Consider the following 13,985-nt stretch of genomic DNA (forward strand, 5'->3'; position numbering starts at 1 on the left):
AAATAAGTTTAAGGTTTGTTTTGGAGTCATTACAGTTCCTGTAAATGCATTTACTTATTCTTATGAATAAGTTATGCAAACAAAAAGGCCTTTAGCTGACAGACTTGTACCTGATCCACTGGTTTGGGCCACGCACTTCAAAGGGAGGCTCATTGAAGTAGATGTGGTTACCTAGTTCTTCCAATGGTGGCTCTGGATCAGTGGTAGCAAACTGAGCGGCTTCCTCAATCTCCTTTCTTACTGCCACATCAATTTCCTAAACCAAAAATGGATGCTTATTATAAGACAGCTCAAAAAAAGCAGCAGAATTTGGAATTTAAGCACAATTATTAAATATTGGTCAGAATTAGTGTTAACACTGTCTATACACTATGTTTTCAATTCTGATTTTGCAAAACACAGAGTGTCAGCATCAGAGGGGTCCTGGCTCCTTCACTAGGATTTTTCACTATCACTAATTTACCCCCTTTTTAGGTAGTCAAGAAAGCCTGGGTAATTTTGATTTCTACGTGTTAGTACTTGACAAGAGCAGTATGTGAAACACCACCACCCGCACACACAGCCTTGCACCTCTTAGTTACACTCAGCACCCAAAAGCACAATGCTTTCCCAGCAGAGTGGAACTTCCTTAGTTGGTCTGCAACAAAACTTCACCTTCACCAATAAAAGTGAAGTTAAAACTTCACAAGTTCAGAGCACTGGAACAGGGTGCCCAGGGAGGTTGTGGAGTCTCCTTCTCTGGAGACATTCAAAACCCGCCTGGACACCTTTCTATGTGATCTCATTTAGGTTCCTGCTCCGGCAGGGGGATTGGACTAGATGATCTTTCGAGGTCCCTTCCAATCCCTGACATTCTGTGATTCTGTGAAAACAAACTTTAAGGACCTTCAAAGAACAAGCGATGCACACTGCCCTGTGATGTGCTTTTTAGTGCTCATTAGTGTATGAATTGCTTAAATAGCAACTAAAAGCCATACCTTTAATTCTTCAATGCTAGCAAGGTTATTGTTAACCATCCTGTCCTTCAGCAAAGTAATGGGATCACTTTTGCTTCTCACTTCTTGAATTTCTTCTCTAGTACGATAGCTAGGAGTAAGACAAGCAAAGATATGAACCTCTTCAGTGGTATCCTCAAATAAAGGTGAGGTTTTGGACACACTCATTTTTAAAAGAAGGTGTGACCAAAGAATTGTCAGGAATGCAGTGAAAATACAGCAACATTAATCACTCAAAGGGTGGCAAAGCTACCTCTAGAACCCTTCTGGGATCTGTGACAACTGAACAGACTCAAGTATAATATGGGCAGGAAAAGGGGAGCAATCCCAGCCTGAGACAGTTACTACAAGGGCCCATATTTCCTCCTTCCCCCCTCCCCTAAGCAGGGCTAGATGTCTTGCTGCATGCTTCCAGTTCACTACACAGTTCCAACAAAGTGCTGGGATACACCTCTACTTCAAGCAGATCAATTCAGGTACGTCAGCTGGCACAACACCAGAGGGGTTTTTTTGGCACCCGTATTTTTATATTTTTAGGAAGGGTTCCACATGACTGGACAGTCCAAACTGTTCCTATAATTTTAGCTGACAGGACTTCAAATACTCTAAAAGCCCTAGAACAGCATGCTGCTTTTCAGTCAAAGCTTAATTAGACCACATCATAAAGTCACACTGGAAGCAGAATCCATTAACAGGAAGTCCAGAAGTTTAACTGACTTTGTCCTTGTTCTATAACTAAATCTCTTAATACTGCAAGTAAAACAAGTATGTTACAGGCCATGGATTATCAGCTGAGCAGCGAGATGAGTAATCAGACTGCTCATAGCAATTTCATCATAACCTTAATATGCACTTCACAGTGGATTTAAACATTGAATCCAAGAGTTTCAAGATTTTGACGATCAATACTTATTTGTTTTAAGTCAATTCCAAGGAAGAATGACACAGTACCTTATCCCAGGGTCACTCATACTGTGACCATGATAACGGTATGTCTGTAACTCCATCAGAATAGGACCCTTAAAAAGAAAAAAATACAGTGTTGCCACCTTGAGTGACCGAGTTGTTGTTACAGCAGCAAGTATTTGCTGTACATGAATTGCACCAGTGATTAATTATTTTAATTCAATGTTTTTTTCTCAGTTTAATTTATATAACATTATCACAACTAGTAAAATTAATGCTTTTCAAATGAAAGCTTATGTTGATATTGTAAGCATTTACTCCCATGTTCTTATTAAGCCGCATTAAACAATTTCTTCCCTTCCAATATCATTCTACCACTGCTCAGACTATTTCAAACTGCCTGTTGTTTCACTGTCAGATTGTTAACTCACAGAACCTTACTCTTCTGTATGAACCTCCTTCTGTTGTATGTTCCCAGTATAAACACCATTTCACCAAATATTAAAAATCTTCAAAACCAGTGTATCATACTTGGGTGACAGACACTAATGCTGACCCACAAAACTTTTACTTCACTTTCCATTTGTGGTAAATGTAGAATGATTATTGCTTTCCTTGATGCTTCCCCTAATTAATCTCTTCACAAAGAACACAACTGCCTGACAGTCAGCACACCTTTCACAACAGAATTCAACTGGGGTAGAAATGGGGAAAAAGAGAACAGAGTACCAGGATATATGTATATTTTTTAAATGCTTCATTCATACCAATTGCATGTTAATAAATTACAACAAAATTAAAGAACCACTCAATTGCTTACAGATTCAGTACTGTGGAGGAAAAAAAAAGGAAATACAGGTCAAACAAAGTTTCAGCAGTGACTGGAGAAAACTGGCTAGATGAGGAACCTTTTATGCAGTAATAGTCTGGCTGAGAATTTCACCTCTGGAAAAGGAATGACGATTACAGACTTACTTTTCCAGCTCTACAGTACTCAGTTGCAAACTTTGCCGCTTCTCGAACACAGAGAACATCCATGCCATCCACCTGATAAACAGAAACTACAAGTTGAGGCAAGAAAATGCCAAACCCCAAACTTTATTTCAGTACTGCCACAAGTGCGGTAATAATTCATTTTCAAAGTTTCCTATATTTAAAAAAATAATTATATGTATAAATAAAAAACCACATATGTATGTATTGTGCAAGTCTGTGCATGCACATCACCCCACTTCCACCCCCCCTCAAAAAAAAGCTGGGGTTGTCCTCACCCTGAGCCCTGGAATGAAGTCCCCTCTTTTGTAGTAGTCAGTACTGGCTGCAGCTCTTTCCACCGAAGTTCCCATTCCGTACCGATTGTTCTCGCAGATAAAGACACAAGGCAACTTCCACAAGGCGGCCATATTGTACGTTTCAAATATCTGGCCCTGAAAGAAAAAGAGAAAAAAGTCACACCCAGACAGGGAGCTCAGCCTTCAAGCATTAGGCTCTACTGGGAATCATTCCCTTGCAGAGGTTTATCTAAGAGAAGCTGTAATACTGACAGTGATCTGAAACCAGCCACCTGCTGTAGCTCAGCCGGAATCAAAGAGAAGCTACACTATATAAGGTAACTTTCACCTTAATTAATAATTTATAGCACTTAATTTTTAAACCTATTTCAGTACCTGTGTTAGGGTAGCACAAAACCTTCAACTTTAACTGAAGTATTTCAGGTACAGCCATAAAGGCCAAACTGCATCTGGGTCGGTGCAATCCCCAGCATCAATACAGGGTGGAGGCTGAAGGGATTGAGAGCAGCCCTGCGGAGAAAGACTTGGGAGTACTGGGGGATGAGAAGCTGGACATGAGCCAGCAACAGGCCCTCACAGCCCAGAAGGCCAACTGTATCCTGGGCTGCATCAAGAGAAGTGTGGCCAGCAGGTCAAGGGAGGTGATTCTGCTCCTCTACTCCACTCTCCACTCTGGTGAGACCCCACCTGGAGGGCTGCATCCAGTTCTGTGGCCCCCAACATAAGAAGGACACGGACCTACTGGAGAGAGTCCAGAGGAGGGTCAGGAGGATGATCAGAGGGATGGAACACCTCTCCTATAAGGACAGGCTGAGAGAGCTGGGTTATTCAGCCTGGAGAAGAGAAGGCTCCAGGGAGACCTTATTGCAGCCTTTCAATACCTAAAGGGGGCCTACAAGAAAGATGGCGACAAAAAATTTTTAGTAGAGCCTGTAGCGCTAGAACAAGCAGTAATGGTTTTAAACTAGGAAGAAAGAAGAAGGAAGAAATTTTTTGGACCAGGGTGCCCAGAGAGGTGGTAGAAGCCCCATCCCTGGAAACATTCAAGCTCAGGCTGGATGGGGCTCTGAGCAACCTGATCTAGTTGGAGATGTCCCTGCTCACTGGAGGGGGCTTGGACTAGATGACCTTCAAAGGTCCCTTCCAACCCAAACTATGATTAAAAAAAAAAAAAAAAAAAATCACAACTGATTAATCTGGCAGGATGCTGCTACAGAAAAGTTAAAGTTGAACCACAGTGACTGCATCGGCCTTGCTACCTAAGTCAAAGACAGGGAAAACCACCTGTTTTGAAGGTGGTGAATTCTATGGACACTCTAAACCACCAATTTCTGATCTGGCTTAATGTCTCTGCTGATAATATGAAGAGACCAGCTGGAATGTCAACGGTAGAGTGGCTCTGCAAGACGCTCTGTCCTCTCCTCTGTCTTCAGAAATGTAAGTTACAAGTTTCTCCCTATTCAGCAGCACTGTCATCTTCACTGCTATCATTCAGAGGTCTCCTTACAGCAGAGGCTTCAGGGTGTCACACACAGGTGAGCGATGCGCAACGGGAAAGGAGGTAATGAGTAACTGGAAACTCCTCCTCCCATGACAGTGTTCACATGATTAACCATTAGCCCCACTCACTCCCTATCTAGGGGGCTTCAGAAGGGAAGGAGCTGAGAAGCTTTCTCTCCACTCCAGTGACAAGGGCAGAGTTCAAAATGGGGGTGGGGAAGGACAGACATTTACACAGGTCCCAGACATGATTTAAAATAAAAATAAAATAAAATCAAGGCACTTGCTACGTTCCTGATACATAAAGAGCATCAACTAATCAACTTCTTAACGGTTGAGCTGAATCACCCCTCTGAGGACTACACAGTACTGGAAACACTCCTACTCAAATGCCTAGGACAGCACAAGTAAGAGGTGCAAGTGTCCAAAACTAGCAAGATGCCTGCCCACCCACATGAATTTTGCCTGAGTGAACAGCACTTCACAACAAAAGCCCTAAGAAAAACTGCAGTGAACTGTAGGACAGAGGCAGTACATTGTCATCTCTCTCCAGGATTGCTTTTTCAGTATCAGTGGACTCCGTTAATAAAGCATCCTTGCAGCAGAAAGCTCAATACAACGATCTGGGTGTAAGTTCCATGTCAGACGTTGCCTGGGTTGCAGGTACTACTCAGGCAGGGTGAAAGGTGCTCTCCCACCACCCTGGGGAAAGGCAGAGCTCACAGTTCACAGAAGGAAAATTGATCACCCACAGTCACACTCCTCCTCACAGAGCCATGTAAGACAAAGCTCGTTTACCTGATTGGCTGCACCGTCCCCATATAACGTCAGACAGACTTCGTTTTTACCAAAGTATTTACAGGCCAGCGCAATTCCCGCTCCAAGAGGAACCTATCACAGGGTACAGGACAGACCGAAATTTTAGAACAAAGTTTAGAGGAGCTGGAGACAGGTTCACAGCTTGTGAACAGTAAAGAGACATTTACACTGTCAGAGATCTGCTCAACAGACAAGTTGTTACCAACCCACTTCCATTTGTTCCAATCTGTTTTACAGCCAAAATGTAAACATTAACTATATTCTCAATTTGATTCATTTTTGCTACAGTTCACAAAACTGAGCAAACCAGAATAAAGATATAACAGATTTAATAGCCGTAGAGCAATGGTATCTGCATACAAGCTCACACCACAAAAACTGAGAGGAAACACTGGCACAGAACATGAGCCAAATTCAACTTGTGCTTTAAAGTAGAAGCCATGTATATACCTGAGCACCAACAATACCATTGCCACCATAGAAGTTTTTGGTATACATATGCATTGATCCTCCTTTTCCCTTCACACACCCTCCTTTTCGACCTGAAACATGAATAACAAGCAATTTATTTTTTCGGAGGAAAAATACTATACAAAAGGGAACATGTGACTCAATTCCTAAAGGCAGTAACACTAAGACCATGTTGTTGTCATTAGATCTATGTGGAGTTAAGATACAATGGCCTCTTCCCAAAGAATTTACAGTTAAATATATCCCAAAAAATAAGAGAAGGAAAAAAAAATAGAACGATAATGAAAAGATAATTCAGGAAGTGGAGAATGAAATTAAAAAGAAATTTTAAAACCAACCAAGAAGTTTCAGTGTCCTACAACATAAAAGCACTTTCTGATAAACATATGTTGTGTTTTTTTAATAGCCAACATGGTCTCTATTTCTCATATTGTATCATCCGTAAGTAGTAGTAGTTACAGTCCTTATTATTTTTGGCTTCTGTGAGAAATATACAAAAATTGTTCCAAATTACTTGCAACAACCTACACTTGTCTTCCCTGTGGCAATAACCAGAAGTAAAAATTACAGATAGGACATTTAAAAAAAACAAACCAAAAAAAAATCAACAACTCCCCACCCCAGGATAAACATCAAAAAGTCACCTGGCCCAGCTTTATTCAAGCTGTAGTTTGAAGATAACTGGTGGTGCATGAAGCATTACAACAAACCCTGTTTAAACAAGCTGTTCTAGGAACACAGAATTTCTCATCAGCCCACTCCAATTCTTACTCTAATCCATCTTGTTAGTAGCCACAGAGGCTTCTATTTAGTTTCTAATAAGCACAGCTCGTTTGGTTGCTTTTTTTGCCTTAGCCTTGAAAAAACTTTATTTTAGAAGTTGAATTCTGGATCTCTTTCTGGAATTTGTACTTCTCTTTCTTACTTAATAGTGGATCACTGATATTATTGGCCTTTCTCATACCTTTTATATGCTTATGAATTGTTTTTACGTGAGCTTTTATGGATTCTGCCAGCTAGGGCCAAAGGGGGGGGGGGGGGGAAAAAGGTCTAATTTTAATGAGAAAACTATATTTCTTAAGTGCAATTAAACTTCAGTAATCTCCCTCTACTTTTTGTACAATCCTTTCTTGTACTTTAGCTATGAACTCCTGATTGACCAAGTTCACTTTTTGCTGTACTTTCTACTTTTCTTCAAACACAAAACCATTTCTCAGTTTGTTAGTTTAGTTTGTTTCCTGTAGGATCTTATCTACTACTCTTATTTTGGAAGACTCTGCTTCCTGCTCCTTCAAAGACTTTTAAACTGTCATTTCCAGGTCCTTGTAACTCAGGCTGTCTTTCGATTTGGCATTTTCAGTCAAGATCTTTGTTTGCAAGAATCAGCTCTAGCAGCACTCCTCTCTAGAACCCTGCCCCAAGCGTCAGTTCTTGGAACAACCACCTCTGTACTGTGGCTGCTCTTTCCCAATTAGAGGAACCCCACTAAACCCAAGCACAATGCATGTTATAGGAGATGATGCATGTTGTGAAAAGAAATAAATCAATATCATCACTGATATTTGTAGTTTCAGGGCCAACAGCAGACTTCAGTTGTGGCAATCTCCTATCTACTCTCTATCAGTAACCAACAACAATTGGCAAGTCAATCACCCACGAGATTCTGGGCTTCTCTGGACATTACTAATGTGCATTCTAAACACACACACACATTGTCAGTCTAGGAAACCAGACCTCTTCTCTACCTTCAAAATGTGCTCTCCCTGTATTCACATTTCAAGCACACAAATCCTCAGACCAAGACTATACCAAGGATTCATAAAGGTCTTCAAACTCCTTGTTCATTTTTTACTTCTAGCATCCGTCAGCAGACTGACTCTCTTCTCTCCCCTGCTCCACTTACAACCCTATTGTGAATAACCACCACCTCTCCTTTCTGCAAAATCTTAGACCTGTCTAGATTGCCACTTCATGTTCTTGTTGCAATTAAATTTTCCCAAGCCATTCAGTTTATCATTGCAGGCAGTGTTTACCAGTCTTCCTAAGACTTCAGCAGCAAAATTTGGAAAGTCCAAGTCTGTGTCCCAGGGAGGGTAATGCCCTGTCCTACTGAGAACAAGTGCCTACCACCAGCAAGCTCCATTGAGACAAGCTGCTACGGCACAACAAATACAGCACATGGTATTAAAAATTTTCTGAATTTGTGCTTTAGAAGTACCAGTACTTAAATATTCCTTATGACTTACATTTTGTAGTAAAAAGTGGTTGCATCATGAAGTTATAAAATTGATTTATTCTGCTACGTCACTAAACTGCTTCTGAACCCCCAGTATACTTTGTGGATCAACATAATTTTGAATTTGAATAAAAAACTCTGATACAAGTACAGCAGCATGCAAATCCTCATTTCACTTTGCACAAACCTGTAAGTTCAGCAAGAATCTCTCGAACAGGCACTCCTCGGGCATAGGTAAAGCCATGAGCTCTGTAAGCTGTTATCACATGGTCTGTAGGCTTTATGGCAACTTCAAGCCCTACACAGCAAGCCTCCTGTTACAGAGGAATGAAGAAAAGCACACAACGTTCACAGTCAGCAGCATGGCAAGGGCTGGCTATGGTCCCAACTACTTCCAAGTATCAGCAGAAAACAGGAAGAGCACAGATACAGGAGACTGCCTTAGATCCCAAGCTGTGGCAGGCCTGTGTTTGCAGAACCTGGAGCTACAACAGCCTCGGGCTCTGAATTCCAACCTGTACTGATTTTGACTAACAAAAGCAGACAGGAAGGGAAACCAGAAGCTGCAAAGATCTGTGGCCTTTTTCTGCACCTATCTCCCAGATGAAACATCTAAACAACTGCAACTCAAATATGGCAGGAGGGAGTGGACAGATGGCAAAGTTTCACTAAGTTCATGAAGTCCCTCCTCCTGACTGTTGCTGTTTAGTGGGCGCATGATCTGTGAGATACTGGAACAAAAAAACATCAGTGAAGCTTGAGGAGGATGAGGGCCTCCAAATATGTTTAATTTAGTATGCTGCAGTTGCTCATTCCTCACATTCAGCTGATCTTCAGCTACACCTTTTCTTCTCTCTCTTCCTACAGCATGCTGTCCCAAGATCTCAGGAATTCCCTCCTGTGCTAAGACATAGTTCTTGAAGAAATAATGAACTAAGTCACAGACCCAGCTACAACTTCGGATATTGTACATAGATTCTCAGTTCTAGTTTTACTCTCCACTCTATTCCAATTCCCACATTAAGGAAGGTAAGACAACACAAAACCTCCTGGAAAAAAATTCTTACCTGACCATCATATAAGTGGCAGAAGCCACGGATAATCTTCTGCTTGTACAGCTGGTCAGACTTCAGCTCCATGCGTCGTATGGTCTGCATTGTCTTGTAGTAATGGAGCCCCTCTTCTCGAGTCATCACTGCTGTGGTACTAGGGCCTTCTTCCAGGCGATGGAGGTCACATTTCTGCAAAGTTGAACAAGTAGTCATTTCTTGAAAGTAATTCCTCCTATTTATGAGTATCACTTAACTTTTTTATGATGTGCCATTTTCAAATTCAGATTTTAATATCTTCTAAAAAGAAAGCCAGCAAAACTTAAATTCTTAGGTCAAAATAACTGTAAAGTTTGCACACTATTTCCAAATTCAGGGAAACAAAAGCTTTACTTTTAATAAAGACAGATTTCCACTCATGAAATGAAGCCTTGTCATTCCTACTAGCCGTAGATGAACTAAAGTCCTCACAAAATACAGGAAAAGCACATCTCCATGGTTGCTGCATGCCAAATACTTGGTAGGAGCTACAGAGGCTTAGTGAAAAGACAAGATAGAGTTTCTTTTGTGAAAGAGTTTGTAAGATCTGGTCCTAAGACTGGACTTCACCTCTTATACCATCTCTTCTAACAAGCACTAATAAACCACTGCAGTACCACCCACCCATCCAGTTAAACCACCATGTGTATAGTATAACTTCCTCCCCAAACCATGGACTCTATTAATAGAGGTGCATAGAGGGCTGGTTTTAGTTACCCATACAAACCAAAATTAAAAAAATAATAAAATCACTCAAGTTCAGTGGAACAGACCAAATTACTCTGTCAGTGCAGATTAAATGGCCAAAATACTGCTACACAGATTAAAGACAGTTTATATTAAAGCAAAGTCTCTCCAGAGCAAATCCACTGATACCTAGATGGGTTTGATATAATGTGCACACTACTCTTAAGACAGCTCTGCCTCAGAGTTCACATAACAATAGAAACTTAGAAGTCTTGTAATCAACACAGGACCAAACATTAAACCTTGTACCTACTCAGAAATGACTTTTCATATAAACATTTTCCCTCCCTTCTGCCTGTGAAACAATTTTAATGCTTTACAGGCACAGACAAACATGGAGCAGGTAAAAGAAAACGAACTAATTTCTTTGAGACTTTATCAATTCCTGAAAGAAAAGCCAGCACAAAAGCTACTGCCAATGGAAGCATCACTTTTTACTAAGACTTTCCACTGTGGAAAGCTGACAGAATATAATGCACATTTTTCAAGCAGCACCAAGCCAGGCATTGAAAAGGAGGCCATATTCTTTCCTCCAAAATCCGCATGGACCTCAATCAGCTGCATATCTAGGATACAGCACCCATAAACAAAAGGGAGATAGAAAGAAGGGCAGGCAGCAAACACCAGCTATTTGTTTTAAAAGCATCTGGGATACAGCACCCATAAAAGAAAGAAGGGTAGGCAGCAAACACCAGCTATTTGTTTTAAAAGCATTTAGGAAACACTAATACTCTTCCCCTCAGAACAGAAAAGGTTCTTTAGCTCCTCTGTGACTCCATTCTCACAGTTGCACTGCAGTATCGCAGCTGCAAAGAATCACAACTTCACATTCTTAAGAAACGAGTAACATTACTACACACTGCCAAGCACAGTACTTCCAGCTGCATTTAGAAACCCGGCCAGACAGTGAGGGGTTTGGTTCTGGAAATTCAAATAGTATTTTTCTAATTGAAAAGACAAGGGTGCAAGTCCATCATGCCAAAATCTACAACATTCTCTTACAGAGAACGCCAGTATAAAGTGTTCAGCCTCCTCACCTTAATTTCAAACGTAGCTTCACTTGCAAAGTCTGCATAGTTACGCGACGCTACCATCACTCGAGATGCCTAAAAAAAGACAAAACATGAGCAATATTTAAACATAATTACCAAGCAAACATAGGAGAATTACATAGAATGTCAGGGATTGGAAGGGACCTCGAAAGATCATCTAGTCCAATCCCCCTGCCGGAGCAGGAACACCTACAGTAGGTCACTCAGGAACACGTCCAGGCGGGGCTTGAATGTCTCCAGAGAAGGAGACTCCACAACCTCTCTGGGCAGCCTGTTCCAGTGCTCTGTCACCCTCACTGTAAAGAAGTTCCTTCTCAAGTTTAAGTGGAACCTCCTGTGTTCCAGCTCACACCCACTGCTCCTTGTCCTATCGTTGGGCATCACTGAGAAGAGCCTGGCTCCATCCTCATGACATTCGCCCTTTACATATTTTTAAACATTAATTAGGTCTCCCCTCAGTCTCCTCTTCTCCAAGCTAAAGAGACCCAGCTCCCTCAGCCTTTCCTCATAAGGAGGACGTTCCACTTCCTTAATCATCTCAAATAATTTCTAACAGTACTACCAAACTGAAATAATTTGTGAATTAAACTCACCAGTGGTGTACCCTTATAATACTAGAGAACTTATTTTGTATGCAAGTGCCAGAAGTTCTTTAAAAATCCAGTATTTAAAATTAAGATTAGAAAAAGAGAACAGAATTTTAACTTTGTAATACCTTTGATTATCTAAAATAAAACCAGTAAGTTTCGAAAGACTGAAGAACATCAAAACCACAAAAATAGTTAATTTTTCCCTTCACATGCCAGATTGCCTATACAAACAGAGACAGGAAATGCAGATTTTGATGGCTGTCTGCACTGACTGGAATTTTGCCTTGAGAGAACAAAAAATTTATTTGAGGGGGAAAAAAAAAAAATCCAATAGACCAAAACAAAACAACCCAGCAAATGTCTGGAATATGAACTACTCTCACTCTTTTGTTTCAATAGGAAGAGAAGTTGGGGGTGTGCAAGACAATAACAATGAAGAAAGAGAGTATCATGTAAATGGGTAACAGCACAGCCACTATTTGAAAATTATATACAAATGTCAAAGGTGACATACCTGAGGATACATGAAATACAGAACAGAAAGGGTGGCATGATAGGGGAGAGAAAAGAAGGATGTTTAAAAACACATTACTGTTCTGTTTAAACAATAAGCACAGGCTAGTAACTAATGAGCATCTTGTATTTTTAGATAACTTTATTGAGTTTCACTGCAGCATCAGATTCAATGCTCATCTGTCCCTGTTGTGGCCATAGCATAAGGAATGCGCTACAACTTCAGTGGAAAAATCGTACTACTAACCAAGTTACACGTAAATTTCATTAGCTCATTCAACCATAGAATTTGCATACATTTAGCTGAAGGTTCATTATTTCAATATTTTGAGAATGTCCAGGTCATTGTCTCCAAAAAGGGTCTGACTGGTAGGTATGAAGCTTGGCAAAAAGTCAGGAGAAGTTTCTCAATTCATCTTTGCTACCTACTCTGTTGCATGTTTGATTTAGCAACCATGATCCCCTCCTCCCTCTGCCCCATTATCAGATTAAATATTTAGAGTTCTTAATTTAAATCAAGTTTCTACGCTGTTTATCACAATGCATCAATATTATTGGTGAAGAAAAGTTATTTTACTTCTAGAGCTGGAAGTAAATCAAGAGTTTGGGATTTGCAGGATGACAGAATAGCTGAGGCTGGAAAGGACCTTTGTAGGCCATTTGGTCCAACCCCCCTGCCCTGAATATAATACAAAGGCAACAGTTCCAATACATGGCCAGTACACACGTCACAAATAAAACTTGACAAAACTGATTCAGGCCTTACCTCACTAACAGCTCCCTGGGTTAGCAGCATGTGGAAGAAGAGAAAAAAAAGAAAAAAGATAAAAGTAACTGTAACAATTAGGAGAGAAGAAGTCAGGTTAGCAGCATGTGGAAGGAGAAGAAAAAAAAAAAGGAAAAAAGATAAGAGTAAGTAACTGTAACAATTAGGAGAGAAGAAGTCAGCAAATTATTAGCCAACTAGAACACTGCAAGAGGTGATTTCCTGACAGGTAAACTGTGCATCATGGAAATCCACCTTTACGCTTTGCAATATGCTCAAATTAGATATAAAATACTGCTTTATGGATTAAGACTGCTTCTATTTATTTGGTAATTTATGCCTTCACTATAAATGCATGAGAACAATTCAAGACAAGGATTTGCATATTTGGTAGTCACAAGGATCCCAAGATCTGTACTAAGATATCTAACCAGATCTAGTTTGGACTTCCAGGAAAACACAGATGTCAGGAGCTGGCCAAGTACTTTCAAGGAACTAACTTTAGGCATCCACATTTTAAAGTTTTAATATAAATATTTTACTTGTAAATTAGGAAATACTTTTAGGTACATATTCCATATAGCTCCAATACACAGAGGAAAATCTTATTTTTCACACAAAAGAGACAAAACACAACAAATGACACACCAGGGCCAAAAAACCAACAAAACTTGAAAGAAAATATTCAGGAAGATATAAAAAGAGACCAGTGTTTGAGCAAAGAAAGGTGAAGCAGCTGAAAAAGTCGGATGGCTGAATTTTGTAAGGAATGAGCTGAGTATGTTGACCCCCTGGTTAGGTTCTGACCTGTGCTGACAGTCAAAACACATATAAATAAAATAAATGAAAGCAGAGGGCCCAGAAAAGGGTTTCAGAAATTATTCAAAACGTTTTATACACGCTAAAAATAAATACAGCAAAGAGACAACCGCGCAGAGAAGCGACAGGGGGTCTGTGGGCAGGGCACGGCAGCCGCAGCCCGACAAGGCAGGGGCTGCCAGGGACACCTG

At 40.5% G+C, this 13,985-nt stretch overlaps 1 protein-coding gene across 1 annotated transcript; it reads right to left on the bottom strand.

Moving 5' to 3' along the window:
- On the bottom strand, positions 1 to 12,985 carry PDHA1 (pyruvate dehydrogenase E1 subunit alpha 1). The gene is made up of 11 exons (XM_010167162.2): positions 12,976 to 12,985; positions 11,092 to 11,160; positions 9,287 to 9,460; positions 8,407 to 8,533; positions 5,963 to 6,054; positions 5,492 to 5,584; positions 3,173 to 3,328; positions 2,877 to 2,948; positions 1,947 to 2,014; positions 978 to 1,086; positions 1 to 256 (listed from the first exon to the last, which is right to left on the bottom strand). The coding sequence occupies exons 2-11, from the start codon at positions 11,146 to 11,148 to the stop codon at positions 92 to 94; spliced, it is 1,113 nt and encodes a 370-aa protein (XP_010165464.2). The 5' UTR covers positions 11,149 to 11,160; positions 12,976 to 12,985; the 3' UTR covers positions 1 to 91.
- Between the last annotated feature and the right edge of the window lie 1,000 nt (positions 12,986 to 13,985).

This window comes from Antrostomus carolinensis, unplaced genomic scaffold, assembly GCF_000700745.2.
Source record: "Antrostomus carolinensis isolate BGI_N321 unplaced genomic scaffold, ASM70074v2 scaffold13444, whole genome shotgun sequence".
In the NCBI taxonomy this organism is placed as follows: Eukaryota; Metazoa; Chordata; class Aves; order Caprimulgiformes; family Caprimulgidae; genus Antrostomus; species Antrostomus carolinensis.

Coding starts and splice junctions, on each gene's coding strand:
- PDHA1 (XM_010167162.2), bottom strand. CDS start 11,148: ATGGTAGCGTCGCGTAACTATGCAGACTTTGCAAGTGAAGCTACGTTT. Junction 6,055..8,406: donor GATTCTTGCTGAACTTACAG/GTTTGTGCAAAG, acceptor TTCATGTTTCAG/GTCGAAAAGGAGGGTGTGTG. Junction 257..977: donor CTAGCATTGAAGAATTAAAG/GTATGGCTTTTA, acceptor TTTTTGGTTTAG/GAAATTGATGTGGCAGTAAG.